The 22,181-nt window shown below is 57.1% G+C and overlaps 6 protein-coding genes across 6 annotated transcripts; 3 read left to right on the top strand and 3 right to left on the bottom strand.

Annotated features, from left to right (window-relative positions):
- SPRG_09515 (hypothetical protein) lies at positions 1-2,073 on the top strand. The gene is made up of 8 exons (XM_012348941.1): positions 1-191; positions 264-295; positions 352-675; positions 719-881; positions 931-1,002; positions 1,056-1,280; positions 1,335-1,517; positions 1,573-2,073. The coding sequence occupies exons 1-8, from the start codon at positions 9-11 to the stop codon at positions 1,972-1,974; spliced, it is 1,584 nt and encodes a 527-aa protein (XP_012204331.1). The 5' UTR covers positions 1-8; the 3' UTR covers positions 1,975-2,073.
- On the bottom strand, positions 1,962-5,882 carry SPRG_09516 (hypothetical protein). The gene is made up of 14 exons (XM_012348942.1): positions 5,496-5,882; positions 5,172-5,447; positions 4,995-5,124; positions 4,860-4,941; positions 4,776-4,809; positions 4,450-4,726; positions 4,195-4,403; positions 3,984-4,142; positions 3,756-3,924; positions 3,453-3,706; positions 2,837-3,311; positions 2,496-2,784; positions 2,185-2,449; positions 1,962-2,136 (listed from the first exon to the last, which is right to left on the bottom strand). Exons 1-14 carry the CDS (start codon positions 5,874-5,876, stop codon positions 2,053-2,055), a joined length of 3,084 nt encoding a protein of 1,027 aa, XP_012204332.1. The 5' UTR covers positions 5,877-5,882; the 3' UTR covers positions 1,962-2,052.
- Positions 5,883-6,045: 163 nt separating this feature from the next.
- SPRG_09517 (hypothetical protein) lies at positions 6,046-7,847 on the bottom strand. Its single transcript, XM_012348943.1, has 12 exons — positions 7,642-7,847; positions 7,589-7,596; positions 7,375-7,536; positions 7,265-7,334; positions 7,088-7,217; positions 6,952-7,037; positions 6,804-6,898; positions 6,645-6,749; positions 6,557-6,600; positions 6,395-6,506; positions 6,290-6,347; positions 6,046-6,239 (listed from the first exon to the last, which is right to left on the bottom strand). Exons 1-12 carry the CDS (start codon positions 7,788-7,790, stop codon positions 6,119-6,121), a joined length of 1,140 nt encoding a protein of 379 aa, XP_012204333.1. The 5' UTR covers positions 7,791-7,847; the 3' UTR covers positions 6,046-6,118.
- Positions 7,848-15,605: 7,758 nt separating this feature from the next.
- SPRG_09518 (hypothetical protein) lies at positions 15,606-17,188 on the top strand (the record flags this gene model as incomplete). The annotated part of the gene is made up of 8 exons (XM_012348944.1): positions 15,606-15,780; positions 15,826-15,896; positions 15,944-16,101; positions 16,148-16,308; positions 16,379-16,541; positions 16,642-16,776; positions 16,826-16,867; positions 16,914-17,188. 8 exons carry the CDS (start codon positions 15,606-15,608, stop codon positions 17,152-17,154), a joined length of 1,146 nt encoding a protein of 381 aa, XP_012204334.1. The 3' UTR covers positions 17,155-17,188.
- A 439-nt stretch (positions 17,189-17,627) lies between these two features.
- SPRG_09519 (hypothetical protein) lies at positions 17,628-18,455 on the bottom strand. The gene is made up of 2 exons (XM_012348945.1): positions 17,810-18,455; positions 17,628-17,758 (listed from the first exon to the last, which is right to left on the bottom strand). The coding sequence occupies exons 1-2, from the start codon at positions 18,436-18,438 to the stop codon at positions 17,671-17,673; spliced, it is 717 nt and encodes a 238-aa protein (XP_012204335.1). The 5' UTR covers positions 18,439-18,455; the 3' UTR covers positions 17,628-17,670.
- Positions 18,456-18,779: 324 nt separating this feature from the next.
- On the top strand, positions 18,780-20,664 carry SPRG_09520 (hypothetical protein; the record flags this gene model as incomplete). The annotated part of the gene is made up of 8 exons (XM_012348946.1): positions 18,780-19,077; positions 19,133-19,289; positions 19,343-19,476; positions 19,535-19,687; positions 19,738-19,956; positions 20,006-20,146; positions 20,199-20,376; positions 20,420-20,664. The coding sequence occupies exons 1-8, from the start codon at positions 18,805-18,807 to the stop codon at positions 20,662-20,664; spliced, it is 1,500 nt and encodes a 499-aa protein (XP_012204336.1). The 5' UTR covers positions 18,780-18,804.
- Between the last annotated feature and the right edge of the window lie 1,517 nt (positions 20,665-22,181).

Consider the following 22,181-nt stretch of genomic DNA (forward strand, 5'->3'; position numbering starts at 1 on the left):
CGCGTCTCATGGAGTGCTTTGAGTCGACGAGCGCGTCCTTGGCGCCAGTGCTCTTGAGTTGGACGCACACACTATTGGCGCAGTGTGCGCTCGACGCGCTCTCGACACAGCTGCTGTTTCGCCCGACGTGCGAGCTCCTCAACGTCTTGGTGCAAACCCAGCCGTCGGCGGCGTCGACCCTCTTGACCGAGGTACATACTCTCTTTGCAGTCGTCGCGTTGCCACAAAATGGTTGGATATCCATGTCATGTATCGATCATTAGGTGCTCCCTGAGATTCTCCAGCTCCACACGAGGTTTGCTCGACCTATTTTTTGTGAAAAAATTACGAGATGACAATCTGTCCATTTAGTGTCTTTGTGACGTCGACCGACTACCACAACGATATTGTCGAATGGAACACGCTCGCAAACGTCGTGCTCGACCAGCTTTTTCCAGCGCTCCCGAGCGCGCGCCAGCTCATGACGGCCACCGCGTCATCGACGCCGTCGCGCGGCTTGACGTCGCGTGTGCCACCAGCGGCGTGGAGGGCGTTTCTCGAAACGCTGCCGTCGCTCGCGGACGTGGCCTCCATCGCAGCGATCCTCCCGGCCCTCTACCGCCTCGCAGTGGTCGAGTACGACGGCGATGTCGCGAACGAGACGTTCGATCTCTTCCTCTCGCATCTCCTCGATGGGTACGACGTCGTGTGTAGAGGAATGTCATGACAAAGGGTGTAGCTTGCGCGCCTTGCCGTGGGACCACCCAAGCCAGCTCGAGCTGGGCCATGGCCTCGTCGAGAGCATCCGGGACCTCTTGATCGCCGCGCATTTGCAGCAGCAAGCTCTGGCGCCGGACGCTGACGTGTTTTCGACGCTCGAGGCGCTCGTGCACAAGCTTCCCGTACGCTTGATTTTTTCTTCTTTTCTGGAAATATGGAGAGGCATGCTAGGAGCTTGCGAAAGACCGCATGTTTAAAGGCGTCAAAGCCATGCTGCCCGACCTCCGTGACGCCACGACCGAGGTACACATTGTCCATCGAATCCGTCGTCCTCGTATCTCATATAAGACATGTAGGCATTTATTGCGCTCATGTATTGCATGGGACGCGATTTTTGGGACCTCCAAGCGGCGTTCGTACGGGACGTGGCCATGAAGCTCGCGGATCCGCTTGTGTTTGGCGACGTGCTCTTTGTGCTGCGTCCGTCCCTCGACGCCAAGTACGAACCGTACGAGCGTCTCGTGGCGACGACCGTGGCGATGCTCCAGAAGGGCCTCCAGCAGCTCCATCGGTATTCCAAGGTAGTAGATGGATAGGTTGCGAGTCGTATACTAGGATCTTACACGTGTCTGTAGCCCATGGCACAGCGGCTTCTTGGGTCGGTGGGCCATACGGTCGCGGGCGCCGGACCGTTCATCGCGCCGTATGTCGCGGACGTGGCCGAGACGCTCGTGGACCTCTACGGCACGGGCTCGATCTCGCTTCAAGACCTTTTCGTCGTCGCGCTGACCCATTTGTATGTCGCGTCGCCCTTCACAGTATGGACAGATTGTCCGTTTCGACAACGACAAGTTGACCAATCATATGTTGTAGGAGACGGATCTCGTGCATGGCTACTGCGACATTCTCTCGACGTCGGTGCTGGACACCAAGGCGTCGGGCCTCGAGAGCTTAGCCATGCTCTTGGCCAAGGATGCGCCGTGGGTGATCCGCGCGCTGCCTGCACCGTTTTGGACGGCGTTCCTGGAGACGTGCACGGATGCGCTTGCGTCGTTTCCCGTGTTTGAAGAGGACGTGCCTGTGATCGTGCGTCAGCTGCAGCTCTGCACGCAATTGCTACCGCACCAAAGCAACATGGACGCGTGGAACACCAACGTACTCTTGCCGCTGGTCGTCCATTTCCACGACGTCGTCCGCGACGAAGGGCTGATCGAGGTCCAGGACGCGTCCAAGATGCTGCTGGACGCGCTGCAACGCCGTTGTTCAGCAGACTAGTTGTTTTGCTATTACTAGACGACGCTACTCTGTCTGTAGCGACCATACGCAGCGTTGATAGTCTCTTTAAAATGGACGTTAAGAGTTGGCTGACTGGTGTGTGAGCTCGGCAAGCTCGGCGCGGTACTGCTCTAGATTCGCTGTCAGCCTATCTGCATAGAGCTACTCGGCCACATGAGTTGACGATTTGACAGAGTCTTGGCGTCATACCTGCAGAGAAGGCGCGAGCGACGCAAGCGCTTGCCACATGGGCTGCAGCACGTAGCCAACAAAGTTGACTTGAACGTTGTAGCGCGTTGCCTTGGCCTCGAGGTTTTCCATAAATGGAGCGATCGGGAGCTGCAAGCTGGCCTCTTCTTTCGCCTGGTTTTGAAACTCATCCAAAGCGCGCTCGCCCCACTTGATGGCGAGCTTGAACGGAAGGGCTTGGGCACTGAGGTCGCAGCTGTGTACAATCGACTCCATTAAAAACGTTCTACATCGTTGTCAACCTCGGATGCGTCCGTAGAGTATTCTTGTACCGGTTCGAGTGGTCGGTCCACTGGCTACGTGGCATGTTCTCCATAACCTTGACTTGGGCAAAGTGATTCGTCATATCGGTCGCCATGATGCAGCGAATGATGTTGCGGCGCACTTGGCGGAACGCGTCCGAGGACAACTTGTCCAAAATGTTGGTGGACGGCGTGCTCAAGATGATAAATGTGACGCGGCAGTGGTGGCGCTCGAGCACCGCGTCGTCGTTGTGCGTGAGCGCAATGGAGCTCACACACTTGACTTCAAAGTCGTTGTTGTTGCCCGGGTGGTCCACGTCTACCACAAGAAATCCATTGGATCCATATGGAAACCAGTTTTGCATCCATACCGTGACAAAGCGCGGCAAGGAGCACCGAGAAGATATCGAGGCTCGGCAAGAGCTTGCGGGCAAAGAGCTTAATTTGCATGTGCGCTGCGTGCATGACCTGGAAGCCATGGTAAAAGTTGTGGTATGGATTTGCGCGATAGTGCTGCGCGACGCTTGCGACAAAGGCTTGGAGCTTCTCGGGCTCAATGCCATACTGGTCCACAAATCCATACGCACGGAGGAGCGCTTGGGCCGAGACCAAGACCTCGCTGAAGCTGAACGAGAGAATGTCGAGGTCCCACGCGTCGAGCTCCGGTCGCGACGGCACGTGGACATCACGTCCGAACGCATCCGACTGCTGCGACTCGGTGGCGCCGGCGTCGTACTTGGTCGTATTGGCACCCGACGTGCGACGGCTGTATTTCTGAAGCAGACTCGAAATGATGCCGGCTTCGGTCACCTCGTCGCTTCCACTCGAGTGCTTGTCGCTGACAACCTACGCATATCCATTGCCTTGAAATCCATATCGTATTTGTAAAAGGCACCACATATAAATAATGACACTAAAGCAAGGAAAAGACAAGAAAAGACAAGAAAATCCGACATGGAATGCACGTCAACATGCCCGGTGTCGTACCTTGTAGTAGCACACTTCCAGCGACAGCTTGCCGAGCGCGTACTGAATTTCTTTGCAGAAGCGCCCCATCGTATTGCGGTCCTCGCTTGTAAACGCAATCACGTGGGATCCCTGGAGCTTGTTGATGCACATGGCCACCGCAACCACTTTTGGGTTGGTCGGGGCATTTTCCTCAAAAACGGGCATGCACAGCACGCTCTTGGTGCGGTACCCCGTCATCGAATCGTGCGTCGGATCAAAGAGGTTGTGCGTGTCTACAAAACAACGCTTGATACATTGACACAAAAGACAATAGTGTAGTACATGCGTCGCGCGTACACACGGTGTCCCCGGTCGTTGCCACAAGCCCCGAAATGCCCTTGTAAATGGGCTGGCGCACAGTGATTTCTTCGCCATTGGTTTGGTTCGTCGAAGTGATCCAGAGCTCGTTCTTGAGATGGTCCACGAGCAAAAAGCCAAACCGGTCGCACTCCTACATGGCCACAGAATATTGTCTTGACCTCCAACGATAGACAAACAAGTACAATGTACCATGATGGTCTTGCCTTGCGCCATGATGAGGTCCGTCAACCGGTGAATGTCGGTCTCAAGCGTGATGAACTCGGAGAGCGTCAATCGAATTTCGGCCAGTTTTTTGGAAATCATGACTTCGTTGTGGAGGTACGATTTGTGCAGCGAAATGCCGGCCGCCTACATGTACATTTGCATGCATGACAATCTTGTATCCACACACATGAACGACCTCGGCAATGTAGCTCAGAAAGAGCGTGTCTTCAATCGTAAAGTCGGTGCCGTCTTGCTTGTTGATGGCCTCGACCACGGCGAGGATGTTGCCGTCCGGGTCTTTGACCGGGACGCACAAGAGCTTCTTCGTGACAAAGCCCGTCTTGACGTCCATGTCCTTGTCAAAGCACGGATGCTTTTGTGCATCGTTGGTCGTTACCACTTGGCCTATCGACGAAATGTGCGTGGCATATACAACAGTTGCGACCGGTACCGGTGCGCGCGACGAGACCGGCAATGCCACAGTCCATTGAGACGTACTGGCCCTTGGCTTCGTCGCTCGCATGAAGAATGTACAAGTCGTTCTCGCCATGGATGCGCAAGAAGAGGCAAATGCGCTCGACATGCAAGAGCTCGTACGACACGTCCATGATTTTCTCCAGTACGCGCGCTGGGTCGCCCTCCACCGAGATGCTTCGATTGAGTTTGAGTAAAATCTCAATGCGCGATTGGGCGGTCTGGCGCTCTCTCGATAGCTTGAGGTTCCAGACCTAAATCATATAAAATGCAAATAGAGTATACAATAGGTGGAGCAGGTACAGCCGAGCCCGACATGACGCAGAGGTGTTCGAGACTAGGGTAACCATGTCAAATATGATCCAAATGTCAATTCGGGTGATGTACCGCTCCTTGTCGAGGGACGTAAACACCTGATTTTGACGGTACTCGTCGGCGTGTTGGCGCTGCGTAATGACCTGGAGAGCGCCTAGAGATAATTCTCGCTCACAAAAATATAGCTCAACATATAGAGCGAGGTACCCAGCACGGTGCTATGGGCGTTGTGGATCGGAATGCACAAGAGCGAGTGCGGCGAAAAGTCGAGTTCTTCCATTTGCGCCTCAAACTGGCCAGACACGGTGACTTGCAGCGAATCCAACAGCGTATCGGTCTACAAGAATACCATGGCTTCGCAGTTCTCTCCTCATTGTACTATACCAAAAGGACGTGTCCAAACGTCGTCGAGTCGTCAATCAGCATGGACCCTTCGTCTTCGAGAAGGGGTGGTTTCTTTGTGAGTTCAAAGCTCAGCTCGTCGGTAGGGACCACATTCATCGAGTAGACGGTCATGTGTGTGCTCGTTTCGTTGACGAGCGCGAGCGAGTAGCGACGTGCAGTCACAAGGTTGCGCGCTGCGTTGAGCGTGGAGAGCACCACATCTCGGTGCGCCGTCTGGTGCGTGATCGCACGCGTCGCTTGCAGCAAGGCTTCCAGCTAGCATAATAAATCGAGTAAATTTTCAACCAAATCACACATCCCGACCTCGGACGTTTTCATCTTGAGCTTGTGGATCTCTTCGTCTTTCTTGGTCGTAGTTGGTGGCCGCGAATCCACCTCTTTCGCAGCTAGGATTTTCTCGTTGCGCTGCTTGTCCTTGATGACTTGCAGCGTAAGGTGCTTGAACCGGTTGGCGTTGACCCCGGTCGCGTTCGGGCTCTTGGACTGCTGCTGCTGCATGCTCTCAACCTTGAGCTGCTGGTCCGCGAGCTGCCGCTCCAGCGTAAAGACACGGTGGTTCATTTCATCGAGCTTTTGATGCAAGACGCGCTTCTCGCTCAGTAGCGTCTTGGTGCCATCGACCACGTTCTGCAGAATGTGCTTGGGCACGACAACCGTGCCGGACGAGGCCTCCGCGTCGCCCATACGTGCTTGAATACGCTCTGCCCAAAGCGTCGAAGAAAGGATCGAAATGTTCTCTTGTTCGGAAAAGCACGCGCCAGCGTCTCAAATATACGTGGCAGCATGCTCTGGCAACATCCTCTGCATGCGACTCTCGATCTCGCTTCTTTGACTACTGTTTGATGCATCAAAAGTCGTTGCATTCATTTATGTTTGTAGCGTGTACATCCCGTCCCCTCGGCTTGCAATCACCTCTACATGGCCAACTACAAGGCGACCGAGCTCGCAGCCGGGGCCGACACGGGTGCGGGCGTCGACAGGCGCTGACTGCTGCTGTAGGACGCCGCCCGCGTCGAGAGAGAGCCGCGGTTGAGGCCGTTCGCAGGACTATAAAACAAAAGATTGTTGTTGAAAACCCTTCCAACCTCGTGCCGTACCTCTCCACGGCCATCGTGAGTGCATCATAGAGCGGTTGCGCAGCAACGGGCGGGCGTTCTAGACTCTGTGCGTATGCACTCATGGATAATCGACGCAGGCCGTACCTCGGCCGCTGAGAAGGTCCGCCGCCGTGACTTCCTTGCCGTAAAACTCCAGGTTCACATCCGGTCGTGCGAGCACGACCGAACCTTCAACCGAAATACCGATAAAAAGTCCCTGCGTACTGTTGTTATCGACAATATATGCCAGAGTAAGTCATCGAGTACCTTTGAGTGCGAGTACGAGTAGCACGGTGCAATGCCACCAGGACCTACCCGCGTCATACGAGTGGTAACCACAAGGCGAGGCGACTACCGGCTTCCATCGCGCCTGCAGCAACACGTCCGAGCGGCCCGGCGGCAACTCCGAGCTCGGCACCCATGTTGACTTGGCCTTGGGCACAGAACGTATCAACGGCAGCTACCAAGTCGATACGCTGATGCGTCTTGCGAGGATGGAGAGTAGTGATCGTACAGCGGGTGTTGAGGATGATGACAAAGTCGGTGACACCGCCACCGATTTGGGCGCCCCAGCCAATGCCGGCGGTCGCGATGGCCGACGGCGCCGACCTAATCCCATGCACACATTGTCCATATATACTGCTCTGTGTTGTGGGGTCAACCAGGAGCCATCGGGGAGCTTGGCGATGACGAGGCCCGTGCCCACACGCCCCGTGACAACGAAGCCGACCTTGAGGACCGTCAGAAACTACGATAGAAGGTTGTCAGAGATACAAGTTCATCGTTGCTAGCACCTACGGCAATGCCCTTGGCATTGGTCAGCAATGGCAGCGGGATAGACTGGTCCTTGATGACGCCATCGTACATGAAGTTCTTGACGCTGTACGCCGCCTTGCGGATCTCTTCACGCAGTGTAAACGAGTACGGACTATGGATAGCGTTCGGACATGTCGATGGTACTATGGGCGAGTCGACCTGTTGAGGAAGCGCTTGGAGCCGGCCTCGCTGATGGAATTCGGCTGCACGGCGTTGCTGGCGGTCGCGCCTAGAGCATCATGACGCAAGGCGATGAGAAAGGTCATTACAGAGCAAGCTTTGATCGGGCAAGAGCAGCGTGTAGCACGGCTCGCACACGCGCTGCGGGTTGTATGCGTTCACCGAGAGGTACCGCTTCTCGGGGGACGTTAAAATCTTGTCGTCGCGGATCAAGCTGCGGAACGTCGTGCAGAGATCGCAAAAGACGTGGCCTACCACCGCCGAATGTCATGATGCATGCACACAAGCAGCTTCACAGGCTACCGCAGTATCTAGCCAAGGCCATGATGAGCCAAGCATGGGCGAGACAGGCGTACCGGCAATGGTGCTTGCGCCGGACCCAGTCGAAGAGGAGACCGCAGGCCTTGCAGAGAGACACCTCGGCGTCCGGGATCCAGCGGATCGTCGTTGGGACGCTAGGCTTGTCAAAGAAGGCGGCGTCCTCGGCGCGGTCGTCGCCTGCCATGCTGCACGTCGGGCTTGGATGGGTTTGGCCGTTGTTCTGGTTTCGAAAAATCCGCCGAATAACCTCTTTGATTTGATATTTGAATATGTTATCCCAGAGGTCCTTTCAAATGGTATATATCGGCGGGCTGGCTCGCAGACCTCTGACATTGAGTATTTGTATCAGCTTTATACAAGAAGCGGTCCATGCATCGCTTCGAGTCCGCCTCAGCCAGCCGGCTTCGAGTCCTGTGGAGTCCTGTGGTGTCGTTTGACTGGAGAAGAGATATATGCAATTCCGTGCTGTCATAGTGCTACATGTAATGTACTTGATTCTGGTTCATGATTCGCTTTTGTGGTCGAGAGAAAATGTACATCAAAAGAGCTATTTATGTTCCCTTGTCTAGAGTCTCTCTTCAAAACACGTGTCCCTATTTGCATCGGCTCATTCCACGCACAACTAGCCGTAGTGCATCTTACCAAGGGCCATAAATTGTTTCCCTTGATTTTACCAAGAATCGAATTCAACTCGGACCCGCAACGACGCGATGACATAGTAAATCCACACGAATCGGTCGATTGCGGGAAGCTTTGCCTTCGGCAAGAAAACTGCTAGAACGAGCTCCAACCTACAACTCGTCATTGAACGACGCTACGATTCTATTTCTTGGGGCAAAATCCGCTGCACAAAAATAGCGACGTATTTCCGGCGCGGCCTGTCTAGTGTCCAACCGAGTCGTCGCTGAAGCAGAGATGCCTCGCGTCGACCCACGCGCGTGGGTCCAAGGCCTTCGACCCGTACGTGTGCACCTTTTACCCCTGGTATTCCGTCCACCGACTCCAGCTGGGAGTTGGTTGCGCAGGACGAGAAGAAATGAGAACTGAGTGATTAGCACAAGCTTAGAGGAACTAGACCTAACCCTAAGGGGAAACCTTGAGGGAGGATCTGGGACTTGGGCTTGGGGGAATCTTGGGGCTCGGTAGTTCTTCGCGGCTGAAACCAGACTCGGGGATGCTACTTGATCATCCCAGAGTCCCACCGGTCACGACCGGAACACCGCCCCCTCCTACTTGCGAGCGCGACGCTGCTTGGACGCCTTGGGCGACACGGGCGGGAGCGCGCCACGGAATTTCATGGCGCGAGCGGGCGCGGCAGGCACATGCGGGAGCGTCTTGGAGTTATGTAAAAACATGTAGACGGCCGCCGGGACGTCCTCGAGAAGGTTCTCAAGGGGCTCCCACGTGGCTTCGGCGTCTTCAAGACCGAGCCAGAGCACTTGGAGTGCAAACGAGTGCCCGACCGGCTTGACTTGAGCAAAGCCGCGCACAATATGGCCACCATTGGCGTAGTGCGCGTGGTCTTCCAAGGCCAGCGTCACGTTGAGCGAGTTGTCCGCGTAAAAGCAGAGGCGCGATGCATGGTGCGTCGAGACGGCAAACGGAGCGACAATGTCTTCGACCTCGAAGATCCAGTCCGAGAGCACCGTGCGGATGCGCTTTGGGCCACGCCAGATGAGCGTGAGCCTCGGCAGAGGGTCCGAGACGAGGGCGACGAGCACAAAGTCGCCGACGGAAAAATTCGGGAGCTTCGACTTGGCGGCGCGGGATGCGCGAGCCTTTGAGCGCAATGCAGCAGACGTCGCAGCGACCGCGCGGTGCATATTGTCGAGGGCCGAACGGACCGCTTCGAGCTCCGCGAGCGTTGCCGCCGAAATGTCCGCCAACGAGAGGACGACGATGTCTTCAGCGACACACAAAGTGGCGCAGATCGGCGTCAACGACGGAAGGCCCGTGAAAGCAGTCATCGGAGCAAGGCCGCCGAGGCGCTCCGAGGGTTGGTGGTTCAGAGCGACTTGAACGATGGGCAAGACGACGTTCCACTCGCTGGGGTCGAGACGGCGCTCCACCAAGAGCTTCTTGATGCACACCAAGAATTGGCGGTTGAGGACCTCGACCGTGCCGTTGGCCCACGGGCTGTACGCCGTCGTGAAGTGGTGCTGGGCACCGAGACGGTCAGCCAAGAGCGCGATGACTTCATTTTTGAAGTGCGCGCCACGATCGGAGACCCACGTGTGGACGACGCCAAAAAGACCGAACCAGCGCAGAAGGCCGCGAGCGCAAGAGGCCGCCGTGGCGTCGACCGACGGGACGAACATGGAGTAAGCCGTCGCATCATCCTTGATGGTCAAGATGTACTTGAACTTCGTGGTACGCTCTTCCGGCAGCTGGAGAAAGTCGAAATGGAGGAGCTCGTTGGGCTTCGTGGCGTGCAGCTGTTCTCCGAACGGTCGCGGAATAATCCGCTGGCCGACCGAGAGGCACTGCAAGCAGCCGCGCACAAAGTGTTCGACGTCTTTCGTGAGCGTGGGCCAGAAGTAGACCTCGCGCAGCGTGTCCGTTGTCACACGAATACCACGGTGCCCCGAGGCGCCGGCATGCGCGATAACACAAAGACGCAGTTGGAGATCGGCGCAGCCCGATGGGATCCACGTGCGACCTTGAGCGTCGACGAGGCATGCCGTCGTCGGCGACACCTGCAAGCCCTCCGGCGTCGGGTGGATTGCGCTCTGCGCACGTTGCACCGCCAGAATTTCCGCGGCATCTGGCCAGACGAAGTCGGCTGCCAAAAGCGGCGCCGGCGGCGGGATCGCGAGCAAAAAGACGGCAAACGACGTCGGTGGCGCAATCATGGCTGAGGCCAAAATAGAGCGCGGTGCCACCACAGCCACCTGGAGAGGCTCGTCGGTGCGCGCCCAGCGGCTGAGCATGTCAGCCCAGACGTTGTGCTCACCCGGCACGTGCACAATCGTGTAGAGGTAGCTCGTGAGGACCATGGCCCATCGCGTTAGCCGATCCGCTTGGTGGCGCTGCATGTTGGAGTCCGTAGCGAGCGGGTTGAACAAGTACGCAAGATTGCGGTGGTCCGTGTAGACGATGAAACCTTCCGGGCGCTGCAAGATGTACTCGAGCTTCTTCACTGGCTCGACGATGGAGTACGCCTCCTTGTCGGGAATGGGCCAGTGTTGCGAGGAGCCCGCAAAGCGTCCGCTCAAGTACGCGAGCGGTTGATGACGCTGATTGGCGAGAGGCAGCTCAGCATCCTCGGGCGGCGTCTGCGTGACAACCGCACCCCAAAAATGGATCGAGGCGTCCGAGAAGAGGCTGACCACATAGCCAGGCATTGGGTGACCCAAGGGTACCATGTCGAGCAGGGCTTGCTTGACCAAGTTGAAACACACGGAGTGCACACGCTCCCAGCCGCAACGGTCGAGAGGGATCTTGGCGAGCTTGATGCCCTTTCGCGAGCCAGCTTTGGAAGCGGCGTTGTCGAGAAGCTTCAAAAGAGGAGCCACCAAGCGCGAGAAGTGCGGAATATGCCCGCGCATCCAGTTGGCGCAGCACAAGAACGTTTGTAGCTCGGCTGCTGTCGTCGGGGGCGCCATATCCACGAGGCCAGCCACACGAGCCGGGTCATGGGCAATACCACTTTGCGTGATGACCTTGCCACACCACTTGGCTTCGCGGACAAAGAAAGAGCACTTGTTCGGGTGCAACTTGAGGCCAACGCGGGCGCAGATCTCGAAGACGCGCTCCAAGAGCGTCAAGAGACCATCGATGGTCGACGAATAGCCGAGGATGTCGTCGAGCCACGCGAGGATGCCTTGGTAGAGCAAGTCCTTGAACATGTACTCGACCGTCGCCTGGCAGTAGCCCACGCTGTCACTACCACCCATGGAGACCCGCGTTGGCGTGTACATGCCACGATGCGTCATGATCGTGAAGAATTCTTGGCTGTTGGGCGCCAAAGGTAGCTGCCAGTAACCGCGGAACCAGTCGAGCATGAAAAAACACTCGGAACCGCCGAGGTAGCCGAGAACGACGTCGAGTTGGGGCATAGGCCAGATGAGGCGCTCTGTGCGCGCGTTGACTGCACGCGTATCGACCGTCATGCGCAGCGTACCGTCGGGCTTGGGCACCAAGCGCGGCGGCGAGGCCCAGCGGCTCGCCATGTTTCGGTAGATCAAACCCGCTGCTTCGAGCTCGGCACAATGCAACTCGAGAAACTGTTGCTGCGTCGGGGAATAGCGACGCGCCACCGTTTTGGCCGGCGTCACACCCGGGAGCAGACGGACCTCAAGCGGCGGCACCTTGACCGGCGGATCGGAGCCAAAGCTCAGACGAAACACGTCTTGGTACTTGGCCAGCATGTCGGCTAGGCGCTGCAGATCGGCGCCAGCTAGACCCCAGTCCGCTGCCATTTGGAGGCGTACGGCGAGGAGCGCACGGACCTTGACGGCATCATGGGCGCCAAGGCGCGGGAGCTCGACTCGACTATCGGGATCCAGATCGTCATCGCGCGGGACGGCGGCATCGAGCGGTGCTTCCGAGCGCACCGCCTGTGGTTCCGACGACGCGGGCGGGTCCGGTAGCTCGTACGTCGTGCGATCCGGATGAAAAACCTCAGCGCCGTCCGGGAGCGAAACGTAACCAGCCGCGACCGTCACGGGCACTTGGGTGAAAGACGGCAGTAAGTCTCGCTCCATCAAGGCGGCTGGCAACAGGTCGACCGACGCGGCCAGCTGCTGGGCCGTGTCGAGCAGGTCCGCCGTAGAGTAGCCCAGGCGCTGCATGACCGAGCGGGCCAGGATGACTCGCGGCGTTGCCGACTCATCGTCGACCACGTAGGCTTGGAGGTTCTTGAGCGTAAGCTTGCCTGCAGCTGCGTCAAGGGCCAAGATCTTGATGAGGACCTGGTCCGACACAGTCGTAGGTGCGCCCGTGAACGATTCGAGCACCAGCGGTGTCGTAGCGCGCAGCGTGCAGTCGCCGCCCTTGGCAACGAGCTGCGTGACCAAGGTCTTGTTGACGATGCTGAGGTCGGCCCCGCTGTCGAGCAGCACGTAAGGCACCTCCAAGAGGTCGTCGACGCAGCCTGTCACGTAGCCCGTAGGCGCATCCAGTGCGGTGCCGTCACTCGCCGACGCATGGGCCAGCACAGCGCTAAGGTTAAAACGCGCAGTGCGGCGAGCCGTGTCACCACTGAAAGCGTCGTTCATACGCGCCAGATTGGCACGCAGGTTGTTGTCGTTGTAGACCGGCGGGGTGTAGGTCATGTTGGAGCGAGAGGCCTGGATAGGGCGACCCTCGTGACCCCCGCGGCCACCATAGCCACCGCGACCACCGTTGTGGCCCCGACCACCGTTGCCGCGACCACCGTTGTTGCCACGACCTCCACCGTTGTCACGACCACCACCGTTGCCGCGGCCACCGCGTCCATAGCGTTGAGCGCCGCGATCGTCACGACGCGAGTGCTGCTGGCGGCCATGCATTTCGTCGGCTTGGTCACGCTGTTGACGAGGCGCTTGCAGCGCATTGATACCACGGTTGGTGGCACCCATTTCGGCCCGTTCCCACCGCATGTAGGACGTGAGCGACGCCATGAGCCAGCGCAAAAAGTTTACCACGTTGGACCGCAACGGCTTGAGGGACGTGCGCTTGAGCTCGTCCTCGATTGAGGCCTTGAACGCGGGCGGTGCGAGAGCGGCGATGAGGTAGCCTGTCACTCGCTTCTGCTCTTCCTTGAGAAAAAATTCCATCGAGAGCTGTTCGAGCTGGCGAACTAGCTGCTGCATGAGCGTGTTGAGACGACTTTCCGGGTCAGCGTGACGGGTGCTCATACGGAGGTTCGCCATGGCCTTGTCGACCCGAGAGTAGTCGATGATACCGACAGCGTTGCCGGCATCGAAATAAGCGCGCCAGTGCTCCTCCGTGATTTCCTCAAGTGGACGGAACATCTCAAACGACGCGATGGTGCGGCGGCGCTCGTCCGACACACACGCACCCAGGTGCATGATCACAATGTCGACACCTTGTTGACGGAGAGCCATGCAGGCCCACCAGTACTGCTGATACTCGCGCATCATCTGCTTCTTGTCAGCAGCCGTCGTCCCGACGTAAAGCGGCGGTGTCGGCGGCGTCGGCGCCGTGCGATACACAGCACCAGGCGTTGGCGCGGGAGGCACGTACGCAGATTGGGGCGCTCTTCCTGGTGAAGGCGCAGCCGTCGCCGAGTACTGGCCCATCGAGACGTCCGATGCGATCGAGTCACGTTGATGAGGGCGAGGGTTGGCAAACGGACCTTGGGCATAGCCGGCCGGGTCGTAGCCATCATTGTTGACGGCCATGCCCGAGAAAGCATAAGCGAGGCTGGCGTCCGAGTCGCGGCGCACGCTGCCCGGCGAATCCGGGAGAGTGGGAAGGCCGCTCGGTACTTGAGTTGGTTCGGCGATCGGCGAGGCCTCGTCGATCGGCGGAAAAATGCGACCAGCGGTCGACTTGGGCGTGTTTGGCTTGGACATGTCGATGTTTTTGTTCGTTTCTTCCTTGGTGAAAAAACTAGTTTTATTCCGTCCACCGACTCCAGCTGGGAGTTGGTTGCGCAGGACGAGAAGAAATGAGAACTGAGTGATTAGCACAAGCTTAGAGGAACTAGACCTAACCCTAAGGGGAAACCTTGAGGGAGGATCTGGGACTTGGGCTTGGGGGAATCTTGGGGCTCGGTAGTTCTTCGCGGCTGAAACCAGACTCGGGGATGCTACTTGATCATCCCAGAGTCCCACCGGTCACGACCGGAACACCTGGGTCTCTCGTCACGCCTTATCGTCGGCTGGCCGTAGCCGGCTACAAACTCCGCGTCGGGTGGCAACAATATGCCTCTTCCGCCATCGGTCGGTCATCGCCTCGTCTGCACAGAATGTACATGTGCTGTAGACGTTGGGGTCGCCGTCCAGGGGCGTCTCGGGCAAGCCGTCGGACAAGAGACGTAAAAAGCTCGAGGCGTTTGGACGCATTTTCTCCAACCTCCTCGCGGGTGGGCTCATCTTGCTCTCCCTGTTGACGCTTATTGTGCTCATCAATGAAGTACGATACTCTCGATTGTCATGGACTGGAATTAGGTTCAAATGAACCGTTTAAAATACTCGTAGGGCATGTTTTCCCGGCTCGTCATCTCCAACAACGCGCAGTCCGCCGCGTACTTTTGGTCCGACTATGGCAAAGCGTGTAAGCTCACACATGAGGGCTGGCTCGCGCAAAGCTGCTCGCCAAATGAAATCGATACGACATCGCCGGTGGTCTGGGCGTCCGTCGGCGAGCGCCTCGCGGACCAGTGGTCGTTGGAACTCGCCCAAGGTCACCCACAGCACGGCTATGACGCGTCAAGAGCTTTCCTTTTGTAGGCACACCGCTGTTTGTGTCGACGTGTGTCGTGGGTGGCAACAAGGCTGTCGGGTGGGGCGTTCTCGTCTTCATAGCTGGCTACACCACGTATCCCAACTGCATACCTCTGGATGGTCCGCAGTTGATTGCTGGTATTGCCTTGTTGGAGACGACCGTAATTTAAGTGTTACCAGACACGAGGAATCCAACGACCGATACATTAGGTTCGCAACGATCAAGGCGTCTATCTCCTTACCCTCTACTCGGACCTCAACACGACGATGCAGGTCACATGGGTTGAGCTCTAGCCGCTGTAAAATGCGTTTTCTTAGACAGTGCACAAGTACACCAACTCGGATGGCACGCAACAAGACGTGCTACCCGATCCATTGCGCACGGTGCTCTCAACCGACGGCAGCTATGGCTACGATGCAACGGGCGAAGACTTTATCATTTTATCGATGCCCCTCGGCGTACGGTATGCCGCGCCGCCGCGTAATTGATTTATTATGACAATGTGATGTCTTATGTACACGGTCAACGTCTATTGCCTGTCTCAGATGGAGGTCGTCTCCGACTTTGGGCTGCCCGGGTGGAGCCAAGGTTCGTGTTTCGTACGATGTCAAGTCTTGTTTCCACGTCGAGCGCAGGCAAGCACGGAGGCGTCCCACTCAGTCCTGCGTGGGCCTGCGGCAACGAGATCGACAACGCGTCCGAGCTCATTGCGTTCCAAATTCTGCTTATCGTTCTGACTGTGCTGGCGCTTAACGGCGACGTTTACATCACCTTTGAGGGTACTATATCCTCCCATTCAACTATAAACTCTAGTCCTCTTTCAGGCATCCGAGGGCTCATTGCGGGCAAACCCGTCCTCACCTACGCCGTGCTCTCGGGTCTCGAGCGTCGCAAGGTCCGTCCGTTCTTGGTGTAAGCGAAGACTTGAGTCGAGTTACGTAGGTGCTAACATTGCTCATTGCTTTGAACGCGGCGCCGTCCCTCTTGTACCTGGACGTCGCACGCATCTACGTGTTTTCCGCCAACGGCGACAAGATCTGGTGTCTCTCGTGCCTATTGGTGGCAACTTTTGTCTCATTTACACTCCTCGCGGGTCTCAGGTACTTTTCTTGAATTGATGATCGTTCAATGGTGCGGTGGGTGTAGTCTACTCAGCGCCGTACCGCTGCCATTGCCAACCAAGTGTGTTGCGTACTCGGCCCCAATCTTTCTCTACACGTCGATCGTGACAGTCTCCTGGACCCTCAGCTCCAACACAAATTTCATGAAGGCCAACAATATGCTCTTTGCGGGCGCGGCCGAGCTAGGTACGCACGCGTCATGCAAATCAACCATATCCTATCGAAACGATTTGGTTTCTCCGTTGGTATACTTTAGCCATGAATTTCAACGGCGTGTCATGGCCCAGCGGCTCGTATGTTCCGTACGGCGTCGCGACGGTCGTTGAGCTCTTCCCGCAAGAGATTCTCTATCCGGTCTTTGGCTCGCTTCTCTTCTCCATAAGTGTTGCCACCTTACGACTCTACTGGTCGACCCATGCGTACGTTGGTTTTCATTTTGACGTGTTTCTTATGCTTCTTATTTTTCCTACTTCTCTTTCTTGTTTTCTTCTTATTGATCGTATTGGTGTATCGCATTAGGCTCGTCTTGAACCTCGAGTGGTGTGCGTCGAATGGGTTCCTATCGCACTGCACCGTGCCGCGCGTGCTCACGTCGTTGCCGCTGCACCCGTCGCAAGCCATCAAGATTGGCAACAAGATATTTTGTCGTCCGAGGTCCGATCGAGTGCATGTAATATGTCTCACGGAGTCTATGTAATTTCAGCACGATGGCGCTGCTGGGCTACGCGTCCGTGACTGAAACCGAGTACGTGGCACATGGAGCGTGATGATGACGTGATGATGACGTGTAGAAAACACTCGTTGGGCGTCGTGCCCTACGACCCCAAGCCCCACAAGGTGACGGAGACATACGTCGTTAGTGTCTACTGGCTCGGATTGGCCATGCTGCCGACGACCTTTGCGTGGCTGCGCCCCTCCGTGGCCGGTGTCGTCGTTGAGAACCACTTTAAAGTCCAACGACAGCCGCGAACGGCCGAAGCCCTCGACCGCGACCACGTGTACCGCTACACCCGCGGCAACTGCGTCACATGACTTTATATTATATATATTCTGTACACTATCGTCTACTACATTTCGAGGATGTGGCGCGTTTTACTACAATGATGCGGCGTGGTCGCATCACGCAGGCAGGTACATACTCTGTTTTGCTCAACCCATAATACTCTGTTTTGCACCAGCCACAGGTCATACTCTTTCGAGATGCGAGTTCTCAAAAACGTCTATGCGTTAACCGAAAATGTGCAAACAAAGAGCTAGTAGATGCGTTGGACCACCGGCGTCGAGGCCGACGAGATATACAACGAGGGTTGCGTCCTTGGGTGGCGGTTCATGCAGACAAATACCATATATGTCATTCTATCGCCAAAGACAGGATGCCATCTCTCAACACAGCCGTCCATGCGCTGTGGGCTCGTTGGTGATCGCTGCATGGTGTATGAGCGACTAGGAATATCAATGCACCGACTAAAACTATCGACGCACCGACGTTTAGGACACAATGTAGCCATTGACTAAGTTAGTAAACAAATCACTTTTTGAGAAGCGGCGTCACGAATCGAAAGGGCACCTTGCGCTCGGGGCAGTAGCCGACTTCGTCAGCGTCATCGTCAAAGCATACGACCACGTACAGCGAGCCCTAGCACAATACCAGCATGTCACAAAGGTCTGCATCGAGAGAAGACTGTACTGGTGGGTTGGGAATGACAACGACGGCTGGGTAAAAGCTCGTCGTACTCGGGTACATGGCGAGGACTTTTGGTTCCACTTGAACGAGATCCAGTTGTGGACCTCTTCTTCGCGCGGGAGCGGGATCATCCAGTCGCGGGGCACGAGGTGGTGGCGCTTCCCTTCCGTATCTTCGTCGCCCGAGTCTTCGTCCTCGACTTCGTACAGCCGCGTCTTGGCGTCTTGCCGGACGACCGACGCGAGGATCCATAGCTCGTGGCTGCGCGCCACGCGGGCTGCGACCTGCGCGCCGATGGCAATGTCGGTCATCGTGGGCACCTCGGCGTCGTCCTTGGCCTTGGGCGACGACGACGCCTTCCCGCTCTCGAAGAGCCCGGCCTTTTGGTCCAGCTCGACAATGTTGATGGCCGCGCCTAGCTGGCGGTGCTGGAACTCGAGCTCGGCGACGCCCTTCGCGAGCAGCTCGCGCAGCTTGGCCGCGTACCGTCGCCGGCCCGAGACGTCGCCGGCGCGCTCCTTCTTCTCGAGCTTGGCGTAGACGCGCCGCAGCTGCCGCGCGAGACTGTCCATCGGGTTGTCGAGCAGCTGCGTCCGAATGATCTCGTGCACGGCTTCCTCCGACGCCGCCATGCTGCCACCGACAGCGAGAATCCGAAATACATCCGGATTAGGACTTGTCCTGGTTTCATTCTAGTCGTTTTCCATTCCACTACCGAAAAAGTACTAAACGACTAAAATTTGCCAAAACCCACCAGCAAAAGCAACCTGACGAGAACCGACCACCCGCTCGCACGAGCACGTCGAACCAAGTCAACCTCGTAATATATATATATATATGTAGACGCAGCCGCTTGGTTGCATGGGAGCTCCACAAGTTGGTGCGACTCTCCCATTGTCCGTTGCGCCATAGGTTCTTTTAACGAGGGTCCTGGTGTTGTGTCTTCTATCGAGGCATGTTGCACCACGCAAGTCGACAATTGAGGCTTGACCGTCATCATGCTGCCTCGCGTCGTCGGAGGTCTCTACGCCGCCGTCGCCGCCGTACTGCTGCTCTCCGCGCCCGGCCTTCGGGTCCTTGGCGACAGGATACCACTTCGCCCATACTCGTCGTGCCGGATCATCGTCGACGCCGGCTCGTCGGGCACCCGCTTCTTTGCCTTCCCGTCGCCGAGCGTACCCGCCGCCGATACTTTTGCGCACCTCACGCCTGGCCTCAGCGAGATCGCGCCGCTGCAAGCGTATGCGTACATGCGCCAAGCACTGTACGAGGTACGCGCCAGCCTCTGCGCCGTGCGACAGGCCATCGACGGCGACAATGCACTAGGTCCAAGCGTCGCTGGCCCCCGAGATGCGATCCCGATGCTTTGTCCATATCTACGGCACGGCTGGCATGCGCGGCTTGGAAGCTTCGCAGCAAGCCGAGCTCTACAACCAACTGTACCTCGATCTCAAGAACGACGCGACTATGGCGCTGCCGTTAGGTATCGCTGCTGCTCGGCCCACGGGAATGGCTCCTTCATGTCTCGTCATGTAGAGCGAGTGCATGTACGCACCATCTCGGGCGACGACGAAGCGTTCTTCCTAGCCATGGCGGCCAACTATCTCGATGCACGTGTCGAGAGCGACCTCGCGCCCAGCAACGTCGACCTCTTTGGTGCCCTCGATCTTGTGCGTCGACTGTGCAATGACAACTCGTCCGAGATCATTGAACATACTGTCGCTATAGGGCGGCGGCAGCACACAGATCGTTTTTGACGTCAAGGAGCGCTGGCGCCAGAACGCGCGGCGCAAGGCCATGCCGCATCAAAAGACACTCAACGCCAGCGAGTTTTTCCTGCATTCGTTTGCCAACTACGGCACAAGACACATGCACGATCAAGTACGCACCTTGTCTTAGCTGTTCTCGCGTCGCATGCTTGCGGTATGTAGGTGCTGCAGTCGATCGTAGCCAATGCCTCGACGAATCACAGCGCCAACGCGACCACGTCGGTCGAGATGCTCGCCAACCCGTGCTACTTTACAGGGTACACCAGCGGCAACCAGACGGGCACGGGCCACGCCGCCGAGTGCCTCGATCTCCTGCAATCGCTCGTGGCACAAGAGAACGCCAACTGCCCTAGCGGGTCATTTTGCGCACTCCAGTCGGTGGTACTGTGTCTTGACCCTTGGGATGGTGCCTGTGGAAGCCTGCATGTAGCCACAGCCGCCCGTGACAGGTGCGTTTTACGCCGTGAGCGTCTACTACCTCGCGACCGTCTTTGCGCGCGACGTTGTGAGTCGCATCGCACCGACATTGAGCTACGGCTGGCCGGCGCCGTCCCTCGAAGAGATCGAAGCGGTACGAGCCTTTCGATTGGATTCCATCAGCAGAATGCACCACATGTATATAGGCGACCCACTTAGTGTGCAATACGCGCTTTGACGAGCTTGCCACTTTTGAGCTCAAGCATACCCCCAAGGAGATGCTGCCCCGACGCTGTCTCGACCTTTGCTACGTCACGACGCTTTTGCGTGCGTACGGCTTTGGTCTCTCGGAGCGCCGGGTCGTCTTTGTCGATCGCATACGAGGTACATGGTCGTTGAGACAAGAGGTGGAATCGAACTGGACTAGGCTCGCCTTTGGTGTGGGCGACGGGGGCGTACTTGATGGACCACGCGCTGGCCTCGACGGCCTACGCCGAGGCGCTTGTGAGCTACCTCTCGCGCCAAGTCGAAGTCGGGCTCCCAATCGGGTGGCATGTGGCCCTGCTGATGCTCACGATGGCAGTGTTCGCACTCGTTCTCACGGTGCACCGCGCGACGGGCCGGCACGGCTCGACGCAAGCCATCGAGTTTGTCGGGGACCCGCGTAAATAGACAATGCGAGTGAGTTGTGCGATAAATTGGGAAGCCTGTCTGTGGTCGTCTTGGGCCAAGCCAATCGAGAGCATCATAAAGCGTGCGACGAAAACATGTCGGAGGTCTGTGGCCACGTGTGGTTGGGGTAGGGGTAGGGTAAAGTCAAGTATGCCAACACCAACGAGTTGAACACCGAGCAAGACATAGATCAAAAACCAATGGTTCAACTCCAAATCTGGACATGGCCAGAAATGACGAGCGCGATCCAGTCGAGGCGGCCCACCCGCTTTCTGATAGGCTTCGGTTGGCAGTGATCGCGAAATGGTATCCGCGGGAGCCGTAAAAGGCATATCGCATGTACCCCTGGTTGCATGCATGCGTTGCTACCGCTATCTCATGAAACAGTGCCCAGTCAATATCGTCGCAAGTCGACGCGACAGAGTGACCGGCCAATTCTGGAAAAGCGAACGTTCCAAGAGTACCAGGGTTGAAGCGCTACAGGTGCCATCGGCATAGCATTACCTATTACCTCGACGTTCGTTTCGCCTCATGTACCCACATCGCCGCAAGGGCGACCAAAATGACCCTAACGTTAGATCATCAGTACTATCCGAATCCTTATCCATCCACGGTGTGCAGTGACCGCTACTCGTTCCGTCTCTTGCTTGCGACACACTGGTATGTACATGCGAGTGCCATCGCGAACGAATTGTATCCCAATATGGCGCGTACTGTGACGTGCGGTCTCTGCGGCGGTTTCTTCTCTGCCAACAAGTCCTGGATCGACCACAGACGTCGCCAAACGACTCGCTATGTCGTCGTGGCTAGAACCATTGGCCAACGAATCACGCGTCAAGTATGTCGTGCGAGCTTGGTTCGTTCAAGGAGCATCTTGAATTCATTGAAGTCATTGCGTTCGAGGAGCGTCGTCAGAGTGTGGCCAGCGCCCGTCCACATCTCGTTGTCGGATCGCCACGATGTGGACTTCAAGCACCCATGCCATCAAAAATATCTCTACCGGTAGTCCTTACGGACTGTACGGACTTCATAGACCAAGCAAGTCGGACGGCAGGCTCCGACGAGTCTCTTCATTTCCACGCGTCTTTAGCTTGTCATAGTCATGGCACTTGACCGTGTACGGTAATGACGCTCAGCCGTAGCACTCGCGGCGCGCAACAGTAGAGACGCTTTTGAGAAAGTGTATTGACCAAAGTTGCACTTTGGACACGTCGCGTCATGATGGGTGCGGCAACACGAGTGTCCTCATCAGCGCCCCTCGCCGCTTAACAAGAATGTGCTCATTGGTCGCTATGCATTCACTATTATTTATTGGACATCGCTTCGTAGCTCGGGCACAAATGCCACCCGCGTTGCTTCTATGGACCTGAACTGCATTGAAAAACGAAACTGCAAACTGGATGTGACCGAAGGATACCCAGGTTGGTGACACATCCTAGTCAGCCACATCCAGCACATCCTATGGCCGTGCCAGTGGCACCTGCGCCACACAAACCGGACACGACCACCGGGCAAAT

The sequence above is a fragment of the Saprolegnia parasitica genome (assembly GCF_000151545.1).
Source record: "Saprolegnia parasitica CBS 223.65 unplaced genomic scaffold supercont2.49, whole genome shotgun sequence".
Classification (NCBI taxonomy): domain Eukaryota; phylum Oomycota; class Saprolegniomycetes; order Saprolegniales; family Saprolegniaceae; genus Saprolegnia; species Saprolegnia parasitica.

Bases quoted from the DNA above. Each gene is read 5' to 3' on its own strand.
- SPRG_09515 (XM_012348941.1), top strand. From the start codon at position 9: ATGGAGTGCTTTGAGTCGACGAGCGCGTCCTTGGCGCCAGTGCTCTTG. The intron at 882-930 runs GTACGCTTGATT...GAGGCATGCTAG, and splicing joins CGCTCGTGCACAAGCTTCCC to GAGCTTGCGAAAGACCGCAT. The intron at 1,281-1,334 runs GTAGTAGATGGA...ACGTGTCTGTAG, and splicing joins AGCTCCATCGGTATTCCAAG to CCCATGGCACAGCGGCTTCT.
- SPRG_09517 (XM_012348943.1), bottom strand. From the start codon at position 7,790: ATGGCAGGCGACGACCGCGCCGAGGACGCCGCCTTCTTTGACAAGCCT. The intron at 7,335-7,374 runs GTAATGACCTTT...ATGATGCTCTAG, and splicing joins GCCCGATCAAAGCTTGCTCT to GCGCGACCGCCAGCAACGCC. The intron at 6,240-6,289 runs GTACGGCACGAG...TTTGTTTTATAG, and splicing joins CTCACGATGGCCGTGGAGAG to TCCTGCGAACGGCCTCAACC.
- SPRG_09519 (XM_012348945.1), bottom strand. From the start codon at position 18,438: ATGGCGGCGTCGGAGGAAGCCGTGCACGAGATCATTCGGACGCAGCTG. The intron at 17,759-17,809 runs GTACAGTCTTCT...GTATTGTGCTAG, and splicing joins TTGTCATTCCCAACCCACCA to GGCTCGCTGTACGTGGTCGT.
- SPRG_09516 (XM_012348942.1), bottom strand. From the start codon at position 5,876: ATGGGCGACGCGGAGGCCTCGTCCGGCACGGTTGTCGTGCCCAAGCAC. The intron at 5,125-5,171 runs GTATAGTACAAT...GTATTCTTGTAG, and splicing joins CGTTTGGACACGTCCTTTTG to ACCGATACGCTGTTGGATTC. The intron at 4,810-4,859 runs GTACATCACCCG...TGGTTACCCTAG, and splicing joins ACGTCCCTCGACAAGGAGCG to TCTCGAACACCTCTGCGTCA.